Here is a 23472-nt window from a genome sequence, read left to right as displayed (position 1 = left end):
ATCATTGAGTCTTCGTTTGCCCAGTATTTCGCTGCCCAACGTTTAGCTGAGGTGATTGATTGACCTGTTCCGTCCTCCGTCCTCTCCTAGCCAGGGCTCTGAGTCCAGCAGTTCGATTGGGGAGATCACCAAAGAGACTTAGAGGTATTCCCAGATCAGATTCCCGCATGTTCCAGCTAGCACCGGTTCCAGCACAGTCCGTCGCCACAATCAGTTGGTGGTTGCAATCACTGGGCTGGCTCCGTTCTCAGTCCCGACTTGCACTGGAGCCAAGGGTGTTGCAGTCCAGCCTGGTTCTGCCCAGCATGCACTCGACTCTTTCATCAACCAGTGGGGTCTGCAGCCCAGTCGGGGCGACCCACAATAACCGCCACCAGGCCCGCCCCTCACCCTGGTCTGCAAGTATACATAGCAGACTAGTCCAGTCTGTCCCGCTTCCCATATGGCTCCAGTACCTGTCAATGGGCATTGAAGCTTAGTTCCCAAAAATATGGAACGCTTCACGAATTTGCGTGTCATCCTTGCGCAGGGGCCATGCTAATCTTCTCTGTATCGTTCCAATTTTAGTATATGTGCTGCCGAAGCGAGCACTTAAATGCATATTTTACAGAGAAGGAGAGACACAGAGAAATGTCTTCCTGGTTCACTCTCCAAATGGCTTCAATGGCCAGTACTGAGATCATCCGAAACTGTGACACAGGAGCTTCTGGGTTTGCCATGTGCATGCAGGGGCCAAAGTACTTGAGCTAGCCCAAGATTCTGTCCCAGGCTGTAAGCAGAGAGCTGAATCACAAGTGGAGCACCTGGGCCCTAAAACAACGCCCATTTGGGATGCCAGTGTTGCAGCAAGAGTATTGGTCTGCTGCTAGCCGATGCCCTCCCCCCACCCCCGCCCTGAAGTGACATGTTTCAGTACACTAATTTGTCAAAGAAGTTCAGTCTTGCAAAGAGAGACTAGCAAGGTTACATTAACGGTCTTGCTTAGCTGATCGCCTGGCTTAGTTCCAGCATTTGCATTGATGCCATTCTGAAGTGTAAAGCACCTGGTCATGAATTCTGTTCCGGGAGAAAAACAGTTCACAAGTTTCACCACATCAGGATGATGTCCAATTAACGCTGTCAATCTAAGATTTCTCTACCTAGAGGTAAATTTGTGATTTGTTACTTTTTGGATGCTGCCATTGATAGAGGTGCGGCATGCATTCTTAAAACTTTCTTAGGGGGTTTTGATGCCAAGCTGAGGATCAACACATGCACTCTGGAATACACAAATGAGTATTGGAGTGCCAAACATTAAGAAAGGAGAGTGTTAAAACTGCAAACTTGGCATCAGTGTATGAAGAATGATGACAGCGTAAGAGATTTTAACAGAGAAGCGATATTAATCAAGCATTGGAATTCCTTTCTAGAGATACAAAGTCGAAAATAGTGGTAGAAAATGGCTAAAGAAAGCAGAAAAAGTAAAAAGTAGGGCATGTTCTTTGGGGAGAAGAGGCAGAATAAGCATCAAGCAGGCAAGAAGCTTCGAGAGCACATATAAACTACAAGAATCCGATGTTGTTATATCACAGAGGAGTTGTGGAATTAAATATTAATACATGGTGATAGGTAGCTCATAGATGATCTTGGATGTCAGTGTTAGTTGATATGGGATAGCTTCTGAAAAATTGGAGCAGGGAGGAATACAGTCAGAACGATGTTTAAAGATTTACTCAGCAGAATATTTAAGATGAACAGACCTGGGAGTGTTAGAAGCCGAGAGATATATTGCAGTGTGTAGCAATAACGTTCACCCCAAATAATTGGAATGATAAGAAAAAAAATCAAGATTTTGGCTTTCCAAAACAATATTGAGATTGCTGTTGTGTCAAAATGGGATCGAGAGGAAAAAATTTGTAGAGCCCCATGATTTACATCCTTGTCTCTTCCAAAACTTCTGTTGAAAATTAATGCTGAGGACACAATATTAAGTCTGCCAGTGATGCAGACATCTCATATCAGAACAACGGCTCTAGTCCCAGTGCGGCCATGCTTCCCAGCCACACCTAGTGATGTACCTGGGAAGACAGTGGAGGATGGCACTAGTATCTCAGCCCCTCCCACCACACTGGGGACCTGGATGGAGTTTCCCCTGACTTGGCCATGTTTTGCCTGTTTGGGCCGCTTGGGGGATGAACCAGCAGATGGAAGTTTAATGTCTGTCTTTCTATAAATGCATAAATCTTTTAAAAGTTAAATTAATTTTGGCTTCCACTGTAATAGTATTAAGACTTTTGGAACTGGTAGTGTGCATGTTAGATTCAGCCTCTGGTTTTGGCACTGCTGTGCCATGAGGGTACCAGTTTGAGTCCTAACTGCTCCACATATGATCAAGCTCCCTTCTAATGTGTCTGGGAAAGCAATAGAGCATGGGTTAATCGTTGGGACCCTGCACCCACGTTGGAGACCTGGAAGGAGATCCAGGCTTTGACCCATATACATCTGTTGTGGTCATCTGGGTGGGGTCGGGGTGGGGTTAGGTGAAGCAGCAGATGGAAGATATTTCTCTCTCCTCTAAGTATGTCTGTCTCTGAGTAAATAAGAAAGCTTCTCAAGAAGTTGTAAGATTTTGGGGCCCGGCGTTATAGCATAGTGGTTAAAGTCCTCTCCTTGAATGCACCGGGATCCCATATGGGCGCTGGTTCTAGTCCCGGCAGCCTACTTCCCATCCCGGCTCCCTGCTTGTGGCCTGGGAAAGCAGTCGAGGATGGCCCAAAACCTTGGGACCCTGCACCCGCGTGGGAGACCCGAAAGAGATTTCTGGTTCCTGGCATCGGTTTGGCTCAGCTCCAGCCATTGCGGCCACTTGGGGAGTGAACCATTGGAAGGAAGATCTTCCTCTCTGTCTCTCCTCCTTTCTGTATATCTGCCTTTCCAATAAAAATAAATAAATCTTAAAAAAAAAAAAAAGAAGCTGTAAGATGTTTTAAACATGCTGAGTTTGATATAGAAGCAGGCAACAATACCAAGAAAGAAATAAAGAGAAATGAAACTTTGGGAATCATTAGCTGAAGAGAGGGTCTGTCAAGTCAATTAGAATTCAGAGAAAACGGAACGATAAATGAGCTTTTTGTCACCAATACGTTCAGATCCTACCCTGACCCAAAGCAGACCCCCCCTTTTTTAAATTCTCTTTCCTTTTTTCAACTTAAAAATACAGAATTATATGTATTTTTCTTCTTGTTTGACATTGTCTCCCCAGTGAGACTACATGCTGGTGAGAAAAGCATCAACCACAACAAGGAAAGAATCTGATACAGGAAATTATAGTTAGAGATAGGGTGAGCAAAAATCGATGTTGGCTCACTCAAGATGTCACTTAAGTGTAAAGCTTAACATTTTCATCTTACAGAAGTAGAAAATAAAATTACCACTACCCCTTTGTTGTAGATTTTATGGATTGGAGAAGACTGTTTGTTGAAAGACAGGAATCTATCTTCAAGATGTTTTAGGATTGTTTTAGGATTGTTTCAAGGATGTTTTAGGATCAGAACCAGACCCAATCTTGTCCTTATCTGTGGCGTATTCGGCTTGAAGATTCTGTTACATTTCTAGTTCTTTTGGTTACTTTTTTTTTTTTTTTATTGAAGTAGCTTTGAGAATGAGCATAAATCTATTCACAAGTGCAACCAAGGAGGGAGATTTGCTATTGGATACTTTATGTGTGCAATAAGTTTCATAACTTATCTGTTGGAATTTTCCTCTTCAGTCATTGAGTTATCCTTCCTGCAAGGGATATTACTTATTATCCAGGGAAAGAAAGGCTTTGAATGACATATAATTACGTCTGGACTCCGTGTTTCCCAAGCCTAACACTCAGGGTTACCAACTGACCAATTGATTGAGAGTTGTATGTCAAATATCATACAAGGTCTATTCCTCATTCTCCAAACCAGTTAAAAATGTCATCATCTGGAGAAAGAATAAAAGGACATATATAATTGAATTTTCATTTATGATGATGGAAATAGACTATTATGCTCTTTTTCCTTACCAATGTTATATTGATGTAAAACAGAAAATCCAGATAAATTTTGGATACCTGAGAGTCAGAGGAACAAGTTCCTCATATTCCATGGCTTTGCTCTTCCAAAAAGTTAAATAGGATAGTTAATAGTTTTAGCAATATGGCTTGGCATAGACTTCAAATACTCATGGTGTCATTTGTCTTTCGCATTCTGAGAGGTAAGAGGTATCTGGCAATGATTTTTTTTTATCTTTTTCTTCATTAGAACATATCATGAGCTGTAACTGACTGGCTTGGACAACAATGATGCAATAGATGGAGTTGAGATGGTTTCTGTGTATGCTTTAACTGAGGGTGGCCATGAATTAAAGGAGACACTTTTCCCCTCAAAAACTGATCAAATGTCTCACTCCTGTTCTAAGCTAACGGTTAAATAATCATGTCCTTGTGTAGAAGAAAGAAACGACTTTAAATGACTGATATTTACCTGAATGTCTCATGTGAATTTTCTCCAGTGGGAAGAATGAGGGATTTAAACTATCTATTCTGTTTCAGAGACACGAGTGGAGTTATTTCTTCAAATTGCTAAAACTATGGTTGTAGTATTAGGTCCTGCTGAATGGAAAGCAGATGCTGCTATTTGCTCAAGGAACGAGAAAGAACAGTGAATGAGAAGATTGCAGACTAGAATAAAGATTTTACACTTTGCATCTGGCCAAGATTTCCATAGGGGCCGTTACTTTGTATTTTAAAACTTGCAGCATGAAAAGTTATAATGGAATGTGACACCCATCAAAATACAAGCTTTTCAAGTTGCCGGGCTACTAATGCTTAGGATACAAGTGCTTAGCACATGCCAAAGAAGAAACAGGTGTAAGGTATTACATGCAATGCATTTTGCTGGACACTTGTGCTGTCGTTTGGTTTACGCACATGCCTTATGAGCTTACCCCACACAGCACAGCAAACCAAGATGAAGTGCTACCAGAACAAGAGAATCTAAAGGTAGTTAGGGTACTCTCTGACAATTGCACTGCCCTTGCCATTGAGGAGGGGGCGTGTTTAAAGGCAAACTGATCAGGGCCAGCACTATGGCAGGCAAGCTAATCCGCAGCCTGCGGTGTTGGTATTGCCTATGGATGCCAGTTTAGGTCTGGATGCTCCAGTTTCAACCCAGATTCTTGCTTCTAGCTTGAGAAAGCAGAGAATGGCTCCGGCCCTTGGGCCCCTACACTCAGTTGAAAGAGCTGGAAGAAGCTCCTCACTCCTGGCTTTGGATCAGCTCAGTTCTGGTCATTGTGATCCTTTGGGGAGTGAACAAGCTGGTGGAAGGTCTCTCTCTCTCTGTCTCTGTAACTCTGAATTTCAAGTTAAATAAGTAAATCTTTATTAAAAAAAAAAAAAAAAAAAGGTAAATATACGGGCCCGGCAACGCAGCCTAGCAGCTGAAGTCCTCGCCTTGAACACACCGGGAACCCATATGAGCGCCGGTTCTAATGCTGGCAGCTCCACTTCCCATCCAGCTCCCTGCTTGTGGCCCGGGAAAGCAGTTGAGGATGGCCCAAAGCTTTGGGACCCTGCACCCGCATGGGAGACCCGGAAGAAGTTCCAGGTCCCTGGCTTCAGATCGGCACAGCACTGGCCGTTACGGCTCACTTGGGGAGTGAATCATCGGATGGAAGATCTTCCTCTCTGTCTCTCCTCCTTTCTGGATATCTGCCTTTCCAATAAAAATAAATAAACCTTTTTAAAAAAAGGTAAATTGTTAGGAGCCACAGACTTATGGGCCTTAGACTTGGCCTACCTGACAGCCTGTTGCATTGCAAAAGCCTGCAAGCAGGGCTACAGCAAGCAGGATATTAGGCCAAAATATCCTCTGTAGAGCAAGCAGAATACAACCTCCACCCTTGTTCCTGTTCAAATAATTAGTTCCTCCCCTGTTTCAATATAGCTGATTAGTTCCTTCCCTGCTTCAATGAAGATAATTACTCCCAGGAAATCCCTCCCTTTCTCCCCCTCCCCTAGAGAAGAAGGTATATATATGAGGAGAAAAAATAAAGAGAGAGGCACTCTTTTCCACCAAGTACGAGTGTCCATGTGTTTCTTGGGCCAGCCTCCCGGGGCTAGCAGCCCGGCATTCCCAGTCCACCCTCAGGGTATGAGCATCGTGTCCTGCAGGTTGGGACAGTAAATATACTGTAAAGGTATATGTAAACTGTTTATAGGATCTTATATATAAACTGATAAAAGTAATCTTCTTGTGTCAGTACATGCTCGTTAGTTACTGTATTAGGTAATTTTTTTTTTAAAGAAATAATTCACATAGAATATTTGTTTACATCTCAATATTTTCAGGTTGAGCAAGAAATCTGAAGTCAATGTCCTGGTAATATGCTCTGCCAAATGGAGAAATGGCCATGGGGCGCCGTGCTGGGTTGGGGATGGAGCAGTTGAGCCTAGGATAGAGGAGAAGCTGTGGTGTTCAGGGCTGAGCAGTGAGAGACAGCCCATGGCTGAGAGTTGGGGAAAAGCTGTAAGGACCTCGCTTTGACAAAGTATACAGGTGCCTTATGTGTTATCTGCAATATCCTGCATGGTGTGAGAGTATTTTCTAAAGACAGATTATTTTCAGTTTGGTCACTTCATTCATTCTCTCTTGTATAGGTTTTGTTTATGTGTTTGTTTGTTTATTTTTCAGTAGCTGTCATTTTTTATATAGTTATTCTGCTTCATTTAACTTACAACTAGAGTATCTTTTCTTTACAATTAGCTTAATGTGAGGGCCCGACGCAATAGCGTAGTGGTTAAGGTCCTCGTCTTGCACGTGCCAGGATCCTATATGGGCACCGGTTCTAATCCTGGAGGCCCTGCTTCCCATCCAGCTCCCTACCTGAGGCCTTGGAAAGCAGTTGAGGATGGCCCAAAGCCTTAGGACCCTGCACCTGCATGGGAGACCCAGAAGAGCTCCTGGCTCCTGGTTTCTGATTGGCTCAGCTCCAGTTGTTGCACTCACTTGGGGAGTGAACCATCGGATGGAAGATCTTCCTCTCTGTCTCACCTCCTCTCTATACATCCGCCTTTCCAATAAAAATAAGTAAATCTTAAAAAAAAGAAATTTGCTTACCATGTACTTAGGGTCAACTGAAATGTGTGTGTAAGTTTGTGTGAGTTTGTAAGTGTGTGTGTGTGGGGGGGCAGAGATAGCCCCTGGATCTCTAACTGCGTGTCCTGCCTATGTGGGACATCATAGGCACCTATCATACCGTGTCTCTGGGGGAAGTCCCTGACAATAGTCTTGGCTCACCAAAACCTCAACCTGAGCCGATCCAGAGCCAGGAGCCAGGAGGCTCCTCCAAGTCTCCGACACAAGCGCAGGATCCCAAGGCTTTGGGCCATCCACAACTGCTTTCCCAAAACCACAGGTAGGAAGCTGGAAGGGAAGCGGAGCAGCCCAGATATGAACTAGTATCCATACAAGATCCTGGTGCAGGCAAGGTGAAGACTACCCACTAGGCTACGGCACCAGGCCCATACCTTCCCCCTTTTTAGTCTTGTATGTTTATGCTTGCTTTAAAATAAGCAAATGTGCTTGAGCACACTGTCTCTGGTGGTTTCGTGCTGAGGAACACTGTCGCCACCCAATGCCCTTGGTGGTTGCAGGGGCTTGTTGATCAGAACCCCCCCTGAGGTGTGTGTGTGTGTGTGTGTGTGTGTGTGACTTGCTCCTTGCTATCAAAGACTTTCAAGTATCATGTAATTTCAAGTTATACTCAAATCCAAATATAACTGAGAGTGTTACAGAGATAGTAATCCTAGCAATTGAAAGTGTTCAAAGAAATATACACTTAAAATTGTTATCAAAAGAGCAGATCACTTCCATAAACAATCTCTACTCTTCCCAACACTAAATGGCACTTGGACGGACACATTAGTGTGGAATTTTGGAACCTAAGGAGAGTCAGGAGAATTTTCTCACAGTTGATGGGCCTGGAAGAAATTACAGGCCAGATACCCTGTTCAGCTTCTAAACAGTTCAAAAACATGTACACACACAGACACATAAGCAGATTTCTAAACCCTACTCCTTATAATCTTGGTGACAATAGTTTATACAAGCATGATGAGCTCACGTAGTACGTATTTAAAGTATAATTTTCCACCGAAGCAACAGAAATGCAGAAATCACAAAATTCATTGCTTAAGAATTGAACACACAAAATGAATCTAGGAAATCTAATAGCATTAAGTAATAAAATTCTCTATGGAAGATGAAGTATTACAAACGAATACAAAAGCAGGTATAAATCAATAGTTTCAAGAAAACATTCATCAATTTGAGGGTCAAATAAATGAGAGAAATGGATTTTGATCCAGTAAATAAAACAGGAATCATGAGATCATAGACATTAAAATGTAAATTGAAATTTTGATGAACAGTGGGATACACAGTTTCAAATCGTCTTCTTAAAAATCTGTAATTACAAAGGAAAGCAAAGTTATCTGATTGTGAAGACAAAGAATTACAAAGATAAATGAGAGTTTAATTGTTATCAATAATTGAAGAGCTCCAGGCAGCATTCCATTTGACTGGATGTCATAGGAAAAATATGAAGGTACTTTGATGGCATTCCTGCCAGAGAGACAACTCTGAGTCTAGTTAATGTCAGGCAAATTACAGTTGAAAAAGTATTCCAAACGTAAGTGACTCATACAAGCCAGCATTGTGGCACGGCGAGCAAAGGGCACTGCCTGAGATTTTGACACTGCATATGGGCACCACTTTATGCACCAGCTGTTCAGTTTTTTGTCCAGTTCCCCAGTACCAAGCCCGAGAAAAGCAGTGGAAGCTCCCACGTGTTTGGGCCTCTGCCATCCCAGTGGAAAACCTGAAAGAAGCCCCTGGCGTCTGCCTTCCGTCTGGCACAGTGGTTGTGACCAATTTGGCAGTAACCAGCCGATGGAAAATTTCTCTCTCCTTTCTCTCTCTCTCCTTTCCAATCTCTCTCTCTCTGGCTCTGTAACTGTGACCTTCAAAATAAATAAACCCTTAAAAAGTAAACCAAGCTGTGATTTTCTTTCTTTTTTTTTTTAAGATTTATTTACTTTATTACAAAGTCAGATATACAGAGAGGAGAAGAGACAGAGAGGAAGATCTTCCATCTGATGATTCACTCCCCAAGTGAGCGCAATGGCCGGTGCTGCACCAATCCAAAGCTAGGAGCCAGGGACTTCTTTCCAGGTCTCCCACACGGGTGCAGGGTCCCAAAGCATTGGGCCGTCCTCGACTGCTTTCCCAGGCACAAACAGGGAGCTGGATGGGAAGTGGAGCTGCTGGGATTAGAACCGGCGCCCATATGGGATCCCGGGGCATTCAAGGCGAGGACTTTACCTGTTAGGCCATGGCTCCGGGCCACAAGCTGTGATTTTCAAAAGTAGCAAAGCTGGTCCTCGTGTGAAGGTCAGCCACCCCTAGTGTAGTACTGAAGTGCTCCTTTCACTATTCTCTGCTCTGCATCTTTTTTTTTTATTGGTCTTTTTCATTTTCTTTTTCTATTTAATTGTTTTATGATACAGTTCCATAGGCTCTTGCATTTCCCCTCCCCGTCTTCAACCTCCTCCCCCTCCCAGGATGTCCTCCATATTATTATAGTAGTATAGTTTTTCATAAGCAATCATATGTCCATCATTCTGTCATAAAAGTGTTTCCTAATATTGTAGGTATGGACAATGGCAGAGAGATCAGATCTTATTGTCAAGAAACATTCAACAGTTCATTGGGAGTCCATCTTTGATTTGAGAGTAGAGATGCATACTGCATTGTGTCTTCACACCTGGAGATGATAGTCTCTATTACACAGTTACTATATATCTTCTTAAATGAAAAGCCATAAAACAAAAATCAACAATATGAACAGCAATAAAAGAATTTACAACAATATGAAGAAAAATAGGATGCTATTGAGTGACCAATGTGTCACTGAAGAAATGAAAAATAAAATAAAAAACATTCTTGAAGAAGAATGATGCTACCTATATGATCTATGTGTGACTGAAGAATTAATTAGAACAAAACAAACTTTTGTTTTAAAAAATAACAATAAAAACAAAAATATCAAAATCCAGTAGATGTAGTGAAAACAGTATTAAGAGGGTCATTTATAACGTGAGGTAGTTACAAAAACGCGAAGCCTTTTTTTTTTAAGGCGAAGTTCTCATTTTTTTCCCAAGATTTATTTATTTTTATTGAAACGTGGATAACAGAGAAGACACAAAGAGGAGGATCTTCCATCTAATGATTCATTTCCCTAAGTGACCACAATGGCTGGTGCTGCGCTGATCCGTTGCCGGGAGCCAGGAACCTCTTCCAGGTCTCCCACGCGGGTGCAGGGTCCCAAAGCTTTGGGCCATCCTCCACTGCTTTCCCAGGCCACAAGCAGGGAGCTGGATGGGAAGTGGAGCTGCCGGGATTAGAACCGGCGCCCATATGGGATCCTGGCCTGTTCAAGGTGAGGACTTTAGCCACTATACTATCGCGCCCGGCCCGCAAAGTATTTTTAACAAATGATCTAACAATTCATCTCAAGCACTTATTAAACAATGAACAGGATGCAGACAATGACAAAAAGCACAGCCAAAATAAATGGAATTGAAGCTAAAAAAGGAAAATCCATTTTTAAGAAGATGAGAAACTTTCAGCTAGGCTAGCAAAGAAAGCAAGAGAGAAAAACCAAGTAAAATTGGATGAGGGCGATCACCCCAGGCCCCGCCCTCTGCCTAGGGGGCGTGGCTTAAGCCTAACCCTCCCCTTGGCCTGAGGCACAGCCTTCAGGCCCGCTCATAGAGTGTGACCTCCAACATGGCTAGAAGGTCAAGGGAAGTACACTTGGAACATGACCTCTGACATCACCGGAAGATCTGGGGAGATAGACGTGTCATACAGCCAATTGCAGTCTTTGGTGGGAGTGGGCTGTGCCGGAAGGTTCCCTCCTGCCCTCCCCTTCCTTACCCTTTAAAGCCTGTCACCTGTGCGTAATAAAGCGGACAGTCCTCAGCAGCTTGTCTCCAGTGTCGGCCTCACCGTCGGTGACCCCGGAACCTGCTGGCAGGTCCAAACCCCGGAGAGCTGGCGCCGGGAACAGGGACCCCAGAACTTCATGACACAAAACCTCAGGACTTTAGAACAGAGACATCAGAAGTTCAAAACCTCGCGACTGCAGGACCTCAGGTAAGATTGCGTGAGGGCCCAGCCTCGGTTTGTGGGTGAGATTTTGTGCCTTATCAGTGGGCTCTGATTTTCCGCCTTGACCAGGTAGGCACTGAGTTTCCACCCTAATCAGTGGGCTCTGAGATTTTTCGCCCTGATTTGTGGGTTCAGACTTTGCCTAGAGGCAGGCAACCCCAATTTGTTTTCTTGAGATTTATACTCTGTGGTTTGGTTTCTGCGTTAGAGGATGTTTGCGTTTGTGTGCAGCTTCTAGCACGGGTACTGTTTGCTTCTATGTGGCCAGGAGGCAGAGGATTTCCAGAGTGTCAGAATCCGAAGTGCCTTGCCTAGCCGCACGTTTTGAATTTGAATGGGAGCAAGGTGAGACTCCACCGATTGGAAGCTTGGCTGAAAGCTTTGCTCTGATGGCAGTTCTTGGAATGCTGATTGTGTTAGCCCGGCCTTCTGTTGCCACAGCGTTTGATTCTTCCAGACTTCCATTACATTACCCTAAGTATTTTGTTACTTGGTCGCTCACTTATTAAATATCTTTATAAAATGATAAAGAAGAAAAAAATCAAGGGAAAAGGAACAATTTTATAGAACTTGTTCCCTGGGCTTGTGAATTCTACCTTGAAAGGTTTTTTGTTGTAATAAACTTAGAAAACAGGGCCCGGCGGCGTGGCCTAGCGGCTAAAAAATCCTCACCTTGAACGCCCCGGGATCCCATATGGGCGCCGGTTCTAATCCTGGCAGCTCCACTTCCCATCCAGCTCCCTGCTTGTGGCCTGGGAAAGCAGTCGAGGATGGCCCAAAGATTTGGGATCCTGCACCCGCGTGGGAGACCTGGAAGAGGTTCCTGGCTCCCGGCTTCGGATCGGCACAGCACCGGCCGTTGTGGTCACTTGGGGAGTGAATCATCGGATGGAAAATCTTCCTCTCTGTTCTCCTCCTATCTGTATATCCGGCTTTCCAATAATAATAAATAAAAATCTTAAAAAAAAAAAAAAAAGAAAACTGACTGACTTTATCTGCATGTCCATGGCAACTTTGGGAACTTTAGAACTCAAAGAAGATATTTGCCCCTTGTAACTCTTAAGGTTTTATTTGTAGTATTTTCAAAAATATAAAATTTTATTGTGAATAATTTTTTTTTAAGATTTATTTATTTTTATTACAAAGTCAGATATACAGAGAGGAGGAGAGACAGAGAGGAAGATCTTCCATCCGATGATTCACTCCCCAAGTGAGCCGCAACGGCCGGTGCTGTGCCGATCTGAAGCCAGGAACCAGGATCTTCTTCCAGGTCTCCCACATGGGTCCTAAGGGTTTGGGCTGTCCTTGACTGCTTTGCAAGTCCAGAAGCAGGGAGCTGGATGGGAAGTGGAGCTGCCGGGATACGAACCAGTGCACATACGGGATCCCGGGGCTTTCAAGGTGAGGACTGCTAGGCCATGGCGCCGGATCCTATCATAAATAATTTGGCATAGAATTAAACTTTAACACACTATTGAATTAGTTCAAGGTGTAAGTTAAAATGTGCTATTCATTGTCTACAAAGTGTTTTTATATATTAAATTAATTCTTGTGTTTTCAGCTGATTATCAAATTTCTCACTGTCTTTAATTGGGCAAGGTTTTGTATTTGTTTTAAAGGTATTCAAGTGATGCTTGCATGTCAACAACAGTCTCATCTATAATGTGTTATGCTAACTTCAACAGCAAAGAATCTGGTTTCAGATGTTTTAGCCATCCTTAAAAAAAAAAAGCATCCAAGAATCTGAAAGTTTCAAATTCTAGGGCTTCCCTAGGTATTCTTACAAGGCCTCAAGAATGCCAATGGATTTATCTTACGTTTTTGTGGAGACAGTAGATCATGCTGATTGGATTATATTAAGGTTTTTGCCAAATGGAGTAAAATTCTGTCATGTCAAAATGTTGTATGCATTCATGGAGTTGTGAACGTTTAATTTTAATTTGCGTGCTTTTAATGATTTAGCTCCACAGTTGTATATGGTTGTTCACTATGTATTCCTAGGATAGCTATATTACTGGGAAGACTGAAATTCAGATTTTTGCATTGATGGAGGGATTTCATAGCGGTGACTTTTCTCTCATGATCTTGGTTCAAGACTGTTGAATTGATGGTTTTTCACGTATTGGTTTCTGGTGAACATTACTATTACTAAGCTTGGTTGAGAATAATTTTTTTAAGTCTCCAAATGTGTGTGTGTGTGTGTGTGTGTGTGTGTGTGTGCAGACGCGCACATGTGTGCCTTAAGGTTTGTCTTTTGTAGAAGATGCTTAACATTGCTTTCATGTGTTACTGTCTGTTTATTGGTCGGAAGATGTTCTAGCTGTTGTGATTTAAGTTTAAAGCGGGTGAGTTTTGTTCATCTGTTTGTCTCATCAGCTACCTGCATCCTCAGCTGCAAATGCAGGGCACATAGTTTGCGTATCGGCGACGAGTAGGTTGCCTTGGGACTGTGGCAGTGCCTGGATTCTGCAGCCACTCCCAGAGCTTTCCGATGGGATTGTTAAAGTATCTAAATGATTTTAAAACGTTGCCAAAAAACTTGTTAACTTTGTCCAGCAATAAGATTACTAGTTAACACAGATCTCTTTGATTTGTGTAATTTAAATTACTAATAGGCTGTTTTCAAAATATGTTATATCATTGATACATTTATATTTACATTTATTATTAACTTGTACACCTGTCTCATTTATAACATGCAATAGGTCTTTGGGATAAATGTTTTTTAAAGCTATTAGTTGACAGTTTTCACTTTACACTGTTCCCTATATGAGTAAGCAACCTGGTAGCTCAGATCTAAGGCCCCCGCTTAATATCCTCAAGGCAAGCACATAGTTAGAAAAAGACACCAAGAATTCAAGAACATGCTTGAAAAGCAGAAGGGGGAATAATCTACCCCTTGTGAACGTCTTAACTTGGCCTTATTCACCCTAAATTTCCTTCATATTTTGCGTTCTGGAGAATCACCAGCTGTGCATCACTAGAGGCTGCTTGCAAACCCAACAGATGCCTCTGGTTCGATGGAGGGACCCCCGCCACCCAAAAGTGGAGAGGTCCTGACCCCTTGCTAACTGTGGGAAAAGGGTTTGTTTGTGTTTTCCCAGAAACTGAGCAGTAGCCTGTGTGGGTACATGTTGTAATGTCAAGCCCTGGACCCCATCCACTGGAGGATACCCCTCTAGCAAGACAACTTCACGACCTCATACTGAAAGATCTATCACCATCGAGGAGACAATGGAGGAGGAGGCCAGGATCTTAGGGGATTGGTAGAGCAAGCACAGCAACTGTCCCTGGCCACATGAATTATTCCAATCCCTAATAGATCAGGGCCACAGAGAAATCTTCCACCTTAAAATGTTTAATGTCTTAAAAATCCTCAGCTAGATCCTAACTCTGTGAGAAACAAGTGATTTATAAGTGACAGATCCTTTTTTTTTTTTTAAGATTTATTCATTTTATTACAGCCAGATATACACAGAGGAGGAGAGACAGAGAGGAAGATCTTCCATCCGATGATTCACTCCCCAAGTGAGCCGCAACGGGCCGATGCGCACCTATCCGATGCCGGGAACCTGTAACCTCTTCCGGGTCTCCCACGCGGGTGCAGTGTCCCAATGCATTGGGCCGTCCTCAACTGCTTTACCAGGCCACAAGCAGGGAGCTGGATGGGAAGTGGAGCTGCCTTGATTAGAACCGGCACCCATATGGGATCCTGGTGCATTCAAGGCGAGGACTTAAGCTGCTAGGCTGTGCCGCCGGGCCCAAGTGACAGATTCTTAACTGATGTGGACATTAAGAAAAGCTGTGGAGACTTACAGTAGGACCTTTGAGCATCCTTATTATCTCATAAAGGTGGTTACACGGTCTCTTACAGACCAGGAAGTGATCCTTTAGCAGAGCAGGAGAACAAGAGGAGGTTTGTAATCCCAGTCTCAGTAGCCCCTCGGAGGCCTCCCAAGAGCTTTTGCTGCAGACGCAGCTGCAGACTTCTTCGCCAAGGGCTATCAAGAAGGATACCCAGGACCGTGTCCCAGCTGCCATAGAGATCAATGGAGGTTTGACTGCCCCTGAAGGCTGAGAGTTTTGGGGCAGCTACTCCCCATTGAATCTCCCACTCAGGACTGAAGCAGCCCAAAATTCCCCGCAGACTCTGGGTGCCACACCAGGTCAGAACCCAGGAGCTCCGGGTGGTCTTCATGGTAAAGGGAAACACAAAGTTTTCCCTCTGGACACGGAAGAGCAGCTTTCTCTTTCCTTAACTCTAGCTTTAGTATCCTTTCCTGTTTGAGTGGCCATGGTTGGAGTGATCTCTCAGAGCCCAGCTTAGCTCAGATAATGACCTCTATTCTCTTTTAGAACAGAGACAGAAACTAATATTGAGGATTATAATATCCAGGAAAGTTGGCTGGCCTATAACTTCCCAGTCTGTTCCATTGGCCAGGGCCTTAAAGGACTATTTGCCAGCCTCCCTTTAAGATTTTTGCTAGACCCATGGAGGTGTGGGATACCTTTATTGCTCTGATGCAGAGTCCATGTCTTCTTCATCTGTTCAAGTATGGAGGATTTCTATGTTTGTCTATATAGCTTGTTCTCTTAGAACCATTTAATCGCTTGTCTTTGCCATAAGTATATAAAATTCTGCAAAATCTTACTAGAGTGCTAATAACTGCTGGATTGTTGTGCATATCCTTTGCAAGCTACTATATGATTCACATAAGTCTATAACAAGTGCTTATTGTTATTGTAGTATGTTCTAGGATACTGTAATTGCTTTAGAGAATCTAATATTGCCTGTCCTGCCTAGATGCAAAATGGCCTTAGCATCTTAATGCTCAAAAGTCAGCAAGAGAAGCCTCCAAGCTCCAATGAGTATGTCAGACACCAGATGACTTCTACCTTCTATCAGGGAACTCTAGAAATGAACCCCTGGAGAGTGCCCTGCTGCTGTCCTTGGCCTTTCTACACCCGCTTTTCAGCATGAAGTAGCCAGAGTGGTCATTGTCCTATGTCCCTGGCAGCAGCTAGGGTCCATTTTCCTGGGGAGAGATAAGGAGCCAGATGGGTAATAGTTAGGATCTCTGGTCCCTGATGAAGTTACCTTTTAATTTCCAAGGTGTATTGGACTTAATATCAAGGACATTCAACGTTGCTGTGATAGGCATTCTGTCTGCAATGTGATGCTATATGTTAAAATTTGCCCCCAAATGTCTGTGCCAACATCCTAGAATCACAGGACTAATGACTGCCATTATGGTGGAAGTTTTTGTGGTATAATTTGTTCCAAGGCAGAGGGGGGAAGATGTGCAGGATTGCCCCAGGCCCTGCCCTGCTGCCTAGGGGGCGTGGCTTAAGTCTTGGCCTGAGGGATAGCTTTCAGGCCTACACATTGAGTGTGACCTCCAACATGGCTAGAAGATCAAGGGAAGTATACCTGAACATGACCTCTGACATCACCGGAAGATCTAGGGAGACAGAAGTGTCATACAGCCAATTACAAGTGTCTTTGGTGGGTGTGGGCTGTGCCAGAAGGGAGCTTCCTTACCCTTTAAAAAAGCCTGTAACCTGTGTAGACATTCTTCACCAGCTTGTCTCCAGTGGTTCTTGTGGCCAAAGGCCACAGTCTGCCTCACCCTCGGTGATGCTGGGGTCTGTTGGCAGGTTTAAACCCCGAGAATTGGAGATGTAAAAGAAAACATCATAGAAACTAGTAAGGTCAACTCTTCTTGCTGAATAGATCCTTTGGTCATTGTATGGTGTTCTTCTCCAACTTTTTAAACATTTTTATGTTAAATCTATGTTATCTGATGTTATATGTTACCAGTTGGCTTTTTTTTTCCATTAGCCTGGAATGTCTTTTTCCATCCATTCACAGCACATATTTTTGTTGGTGAAATATATCTCCCTGTGGGCAACAGATAGATGGGTTTTGCTTTTTGATCCAGTTTGCTAATCTATCACACTTGAATGATGAGTTTAAGCCATTTACATTCAAGGTTAATTTAGCAATGGAGTGTTCATTATTTCATTTAGTCTTTTGTTGTTTTATTGTTCTCCAGATATGCCTTTGTTTTTGACAGGTGCTATTCCTTTTTTCTACCAATAGAACATCTTTATCTTTTTAGGGTAAGTCTGGAAAACATCAATTCTTTGAGTTTTTTTTTTAACTGTTGAAGAATTTTATTTCTTCAGAGACAAAGGAAAACTTTTGGTGAGTTATTCTGGGATTTTTTTTTTTTTCTTAAGAATCTGGACTGTATTACTATATTACTCCACTCTCTTCTGGCCTGTAGTTTCCTCTGACCTTAGCAGTGCGCCTGATTGGGGTTCTTCTATGTGGTAATACATTTTTATGTGCTTATTTAAGGATGTTTGTCCTGTGTTCAACTGAAAGGAGCTTGATTATCATGTGTCATGCTAAAAATTGCTTTTGGTCAACTATTGGGAGTTCTGTGCTTCTCCTATCTTTTGCTTTCCAATTCTTTCTCCAAATTAGGGAAGTTTTTCTGTATTGAACACATTTTTCAGTTCAGTTTCTCTTTCTGTGCTACCTGGAGCTCCCGACTCTTACTTTCAGCCATTCAATAGTCTCGCTTAGTTTTCTTCACTTGACTCAGTTTCTCTTCCAACATTTTTCCCCCATTGTTGAAAGAAATATCGTCCAATTCTGAGGTACTTTCTTTTGCTTTGCTCATTCTATTATTGAGACTTTCAATTGAACTTTCAATCTGCTGCATTGTGTCCTTCATTTCTAATAATTCAGCTTGATTTTGTTTCAGTGTTGCTATTTTCTGTCCAGTGCTCTGCTAATGTACCTGAGAATATAGTAGGAAATGACCCAAATTCTTGCGCCCCCTGCACTGGGAATCTCAGATGGAATAAAGGGTTTTTGGGACTTGACATTCCATCAATGACCTAGCCCAGCCCCATCTGTTTTGGACATTTGAGAAGTAAACAAAAGAATTTAAGATATTTCTGTCTGTCTCTGTCTCTATTACTCTGCCATTCAACTACATAGATGCTTTTTTTTTTTTTTTTTAATATTGAACTCAAAACATTTACGTGCCAGAGGAAAGGGGGCTGGAAAAGCATTACAAGTAAATGTTACTGGTAATGTTGGCTCACATCACACTTCATGGAGGCAGTTTGGCAAGATTTACAGACTCTGATAATTACATGACAGAAATATGTTAAAGGTAATGATATGACCTAGCCCTCCCTGACGCACCCAGTTTGTTGGACAGTACTGTGTACGTATAAGAGTCTTTATGATTCAGTTTAGTGTAAGAGTTGGTTTAGACTTTTGCGGGCAAACTGTAAGACAGAAGTGGCCACATGTATTAAGAAGTGGACCCTGTAATAAAGACAATTCTTTTGGGGCTTTTCTTTGTGAATGAAACTGACATTGATAAATCTGATTCCAGCCTTTTGTGGTTTAACCCTTACTAAGATCATCTGGGTTTCTATCTATGTGTTCTCCATGTTTTGTTTTCTAGAAAGTTGGCCACAGCGTGAGTATAGTTACAGACTCATTTCAAAGTCCTCCGTGTTCATGCTCACATTATCAGTGCTCCAAGTCAGGTAAAAATAAGATGAAAACATTCTTAATAAAAAGGCATCGACAAAAATATGCTAAGCAACAGGAAAAATACACTAATAATGCATAATACTTTCATAGTTTCATTCTTACTAATCACTGCAAATTATCCCGCTCTGTTTCTCACCTCAATTCTTGAGAGATTCAGAAAATATCATGGCTATTTTGTCACAACACTCTAGTCTTGTGTTCTCGTTTTCTTATTTTTAGATAGATTTTTTTTCCCAGTTGAAAATAAAGAAGTTTGGAGTAAGAAAATATCTTCTAATAGGAGAGGAAAAGGCATTTTAAGTGATCTCTCCTGGAAGTTTTATGTTTATTACTATCCTTTATCTTTCCCCAAATGCTCATAAGCCAAAGATTTCATGTGTTATTTCTGTAATTTGGTAGTTTTCACTTAAATTATGCATTTAAAATGAATCTTCATCCAAAAACAATTGGCATGATTAATTATCTACTAAATTTTTCATTTCACAAAAGGCATTTCTTTATGTTAAAACCTATATGGTTCCTGACTTCTAGTTTCTGACTTTCTAAGGTCTTTAAAGTTGGATAGATATGTTAAGTCAGGAATCAAGTTACAAATCCTTTAATGCTACATTCCTATTGTAGAGTCACTACATTTTCTAGGTTTTATTTTGAAGCTACATTTAATGCATAATATATTTTCAAGAAATTAAATAAGAAAAATTAATCATTTATAGTGAGAAATATGTGTAAGAATTAAGGGTATCAAGAAGTTAGGATTGACTTACTTAATTTAACTGTGGATTTTAACATATGAACTGCTTTTCCCATTTCATAAAATTTAAAAATAAGTGGTAAAACCTTTTGAATTACTTATTTATGGTAAATATATTTCTATAGATTTTTTATATAAGCTGATTGAAAAATATTTTATTGAAAAAACAATGCATTCTATTTTTTTTAAAGATATATTTTACTTTTATTCCAAAGTCAGATGTACAGAGAGGAGGAGAGGCAGAGAGGAAGATCTTCCATCCGATGATTCATTCCCTAAGTGACCCCAATGGCCAGTGCTGCACCGATCTGAAGCCGAGAACCAGGAACCTCCTCCAGGTCTCCCACGCGGGTGCAGGGTCCCAAAGCATTGGGCCGTCCTCAACTGCTTTTGCAGGCCACAAGCAGGGAGCTGGATGGGAAGTGGAGCTGCCGGGATTAGAACCTGTGCCCATATGGGATCCTGTTGTGTTCAAGGCGAAGACTTTAGCTGCTAGGCCACGGCGCCGGGCCCAACAGTGCATTCTAAAATTGCACTAATTAGATGCCAGTATTTCTATCATTAATATGGCAATATTTTTATTTCCACGGATTATTTTCAACTGTATATATTTATTTACTGCTGTGTAACTTATATACACACCATTGAAATGATAGAATTGTCTTATCTCATCAAAGCTAGAACTCTGTACTCTGCTAGCAGGACTTCTTTCTGCAGGCACTAGAAGAGGATCTTTTCTGGCCTCTTTCTGTCCACTGGTATTTGCCAGCTGTCCTTGGTGTGGTTTTTCCTGTACCCTCAACACTTGTGTTTTCATTGTCACCTAGTCTTCTGTGTGTATCTGTTTGCCTTCTGTATGTGACTGAGTATTCAGATGTCCTTTTTCTAACCAAGTCATTAGGTTTTTTTTTTTAAGATGTATTTATTTTTATTAGAAAGTCAGATATACAGAGAGGAAGATCTTCCATCCGATGATTCACTCCCCAAGTGAGCCGCAACGGCCGGAGCTGTGCCAGGAGCCTGGAGCCTCCTCTAGGTCTTTTGTGGACTAGTTGCATACTATACACCTTGATACATTTGTTATTACACTTCCCATATCTCTCTGCACCTAAGTCATGTCAGTATATTTTGGACATACTGATTTATGCTGTGATCATGATAAGGACTGTGTTTTTAACATGATCCTACTAATATGCTGCAATCTGAATAATGACTTAACTCGGGCCTCATTGTAAAAACAATAAATCAATGTACTTAGATGTAATTTATTCAGAACAGTGTTAGTATTTTGACTGGAAAGGCCAACCTATGATGTGAAGTATAAAGCAGTTCCATCGAATGAATCCAGTTTTTCCTGTGTAAATAAAAATGCTTTCAAAGGTTTCTGAGCCTTGTGACTAAAGCCGGGTGTAGATGATGTATAGCACAGTGCCACAAACACAGAGAATGTTTTTTCAGGGTAATTATGACTTGTTTAAGTGTGCCTTCCTCTAGTGAGAAGTAAAAATTCTGTCAGACTCCCTTTCAGCTAGAGTTCTTGAGGTTTCAATTCAGTCAGCAGCGGCATTGCCTGGAATTGGAAATATTTAAAACAAATATGGGCTACATTATTGGAAGTGTGTGGGGGGAGGGCATGTGTACTTATGTTTGTACATGCACATGCAGTTTCCTTATTAGTGTTTCTAGCTGTGATGTGTGAGTGCTGATTGAATACTATTTGCCATACTCCTGTACTAAGTGCTACAGGTTGATACATTAACGTAAGTGATTGTGATTGTTGAAACATTATTAAATGAGACTGAAAAGCTTTAAGGGGTCTTTCAAGGGATAGAAAGGAAACAGCAAATTCTTAAAATTCCAATAAGAATGAAACAAAAGCAATGTCTGCAAAAGTAAATTAATTTTGAAGAATAGCAAAACTGGAATATCATCTATTCAAAGTCACAGAATTCTCAAATGTTCAGTTGATTAAAGTAGAATGAAATATTTTAGAAGTGCTTCTGAAACTACTAAAATTTTCTTAAGACTGGTACAATGGTTCAATTGCTTGATCATCCCCCTTCAAGCACCGGAATCCCATATGGGCACAGATTCATGTCCTGGCTGCTCTACATCCCATCCAGCTCTCTGTTTCTGGCCTGCAAAAGCAACAGACAAGGACCCAAAGCCTTGGGACCCTACACCTGCATGAGAGACCTAGAAAAAGCTCATGGTGCCTGGTTTCAGATGGGCTCAGTTCTACCATTGTGGCCACTTGCAGAGTGCCAACAGATGAAAGATTTCTCTGTCTCTCCTTTTCTCTCAAAATCTGCCTTTCCAATAAAAAAAAAAATTGAAAGAATGTTTTCCTATTAACTTCAGTGATTTGCAAATATAAAGCCCTTTATTCTAATTTATTATGATGAAATCAGTTATTTGGGGGTAGCTACATGGATACAAAAATAAAATTTTCTCCTGTTTCTCATTTTTGTTGTAAGATACCTAAATCTCATTCAGTATCAGAAATTTGCTGTTATGATTTAGTTTTGTTTCCCAAGAACTACAATAAGTTGCTTTAATTATGTCAGTATTCCAGAATTTGTTTTAACACCCATCAGCAGGCTCAGCCTGCAAGGATCAGCCTTAGTGATATTAAACAGCTCAAAAGGGATGTCTCTCACATAAACAAATACTAATTTCTAGTAATAAAATTAGGAGTATGAAAATGTGAATTTGTAAATTACTTTTTAACTTCTGTACCCTTTCCAAATGACTACTTATTCTTTTTTTTTTTTTTTAAATTTTTTTTAAGATTTATTCATTTTATTACAAAGTCAGATATACAGAGAGGAGAGACAGAGAGGAAGATCTTCCATCCGATGATTCACTCCCCAAGTGAGCCGCAACGGCCGGCGCGCGCAGATCCGAAGCCGGGAACCAGGAACCTCCTCCGGGTCTCCCACGCGGGTGCAGGGTCCCAAAGCTTTGGGCCGTCCTCCACTGCTCTCCCAGGCCACAAGCAGGGAGCTGGATGGGAAGTGGAGCTGCCGGGACCAGAACCTGTGCCCATATGGGATCCCGGGGCTTTCAAGGCGAGGACTTTAGCTGCTAGGCCACGCCGCCGGGCCCATGACTACTTATTCTTGAACTGTGGCAACTTCTACCGTATAATTGACATTGATCAAAGCTAATTGTTTAATTGACAAATAGCATTTGTAGAAATTTGTGGATATATATGTTTTGGACATGTATGCCTGGTGAAATGAGTAAATCCATATGATTAATATATCTGCCACCTCAGCTATTCTTTGTTGTGAATCATGAAACAGTGCTTTATTTCAGATATTTAGAAGTAAGTATCAGATTATTGTCAACATTCTATACCCTACTGTGCAAAGAATAGCAAATCATATTTGCCCGCTGTAAATGGAACTTTATATCCATTGACCAATACTATCCTATCCTTTCCTTCCATCTCCCCAGCCTGTCGAAAGCAGCAATCTGTTTTCTACTTTAATGAGATCATTTTTTTAGATTCAAAACTTGTGAGATGGTGTAGTATTTGTCTCTCTGTGTTCAGTGTTCAAAGAACACTTTCATGATGATGTTTTTGATAAAAGTAAATCAACTGACAGTGTCAACAAATGTGTCATTTTTTGGAGTTGGAGGATGATTTTTCTGTAAATATTACTGTTTTAGAAAGAAAGCGGGACTCAAGTTCTTCTGAAAGAATGAAAATTTATTTAATGTCATTTCTTCATATGAACAAATACTGAGAATGATTGGGTTTGATTGGCCTGATTTAGTATAAATAGTGAATATTTTAATGAGATTGATGTGAACTAGAGTTAAATGAACAACCTTCATTGTCATGTTCAAATTTGCTGAAGTCTCTATCTACTATCTCTGAT

General features: G+C 41.6%; 1 protein-coding gene and 1 non-coding gene across 2 annotated transcripts in view; one reads left to right on the top strand and one right to left on the bottom strand.

The window, feature by feature from the left end:
• The window catches only part of LOC118757862 (uncharacterized), a 128467-nt gene that overhangs the window by 19212 nt on the left and 85783 nt on the right, over positions 1-23472 (top strand). Inside the window, 1 exon segment of the mRNA XM_058664203.1 lies at positions 11045-11231. Coding sequence (XP_058520186.1) covers positions 11045-11231 — 187 coding nt within the window.
• Positions 485-591, bottom strand: LOC118757895 (U6 spliceosomal RNA). Its single transcript, XR_004995407.2, has one exon. It is a non-coding gene; the product is annotated as a U6 spliceosomal RNA (small nuclear RNA).

This window comes from Ochotona princeps, chromosome 5, assembly GCF_030435755.1.
Source record: "Ochotona princeps isolate mOchPri1 chromosome 5, mOchPri1.hap1, whole genome shotgun sequence".
Lineage (NCBI taxonomy): Eukaryota > Metazoa > Chordata > Mammalia > Lagomorpha > Ochotonidae > Ochotona > Ochotona princeps.
The sequence above is the reverse complement of the archived record's forward strand: the minus strand, read 5'-3'. Positions and strand labels throughout refer to the sequence as shown.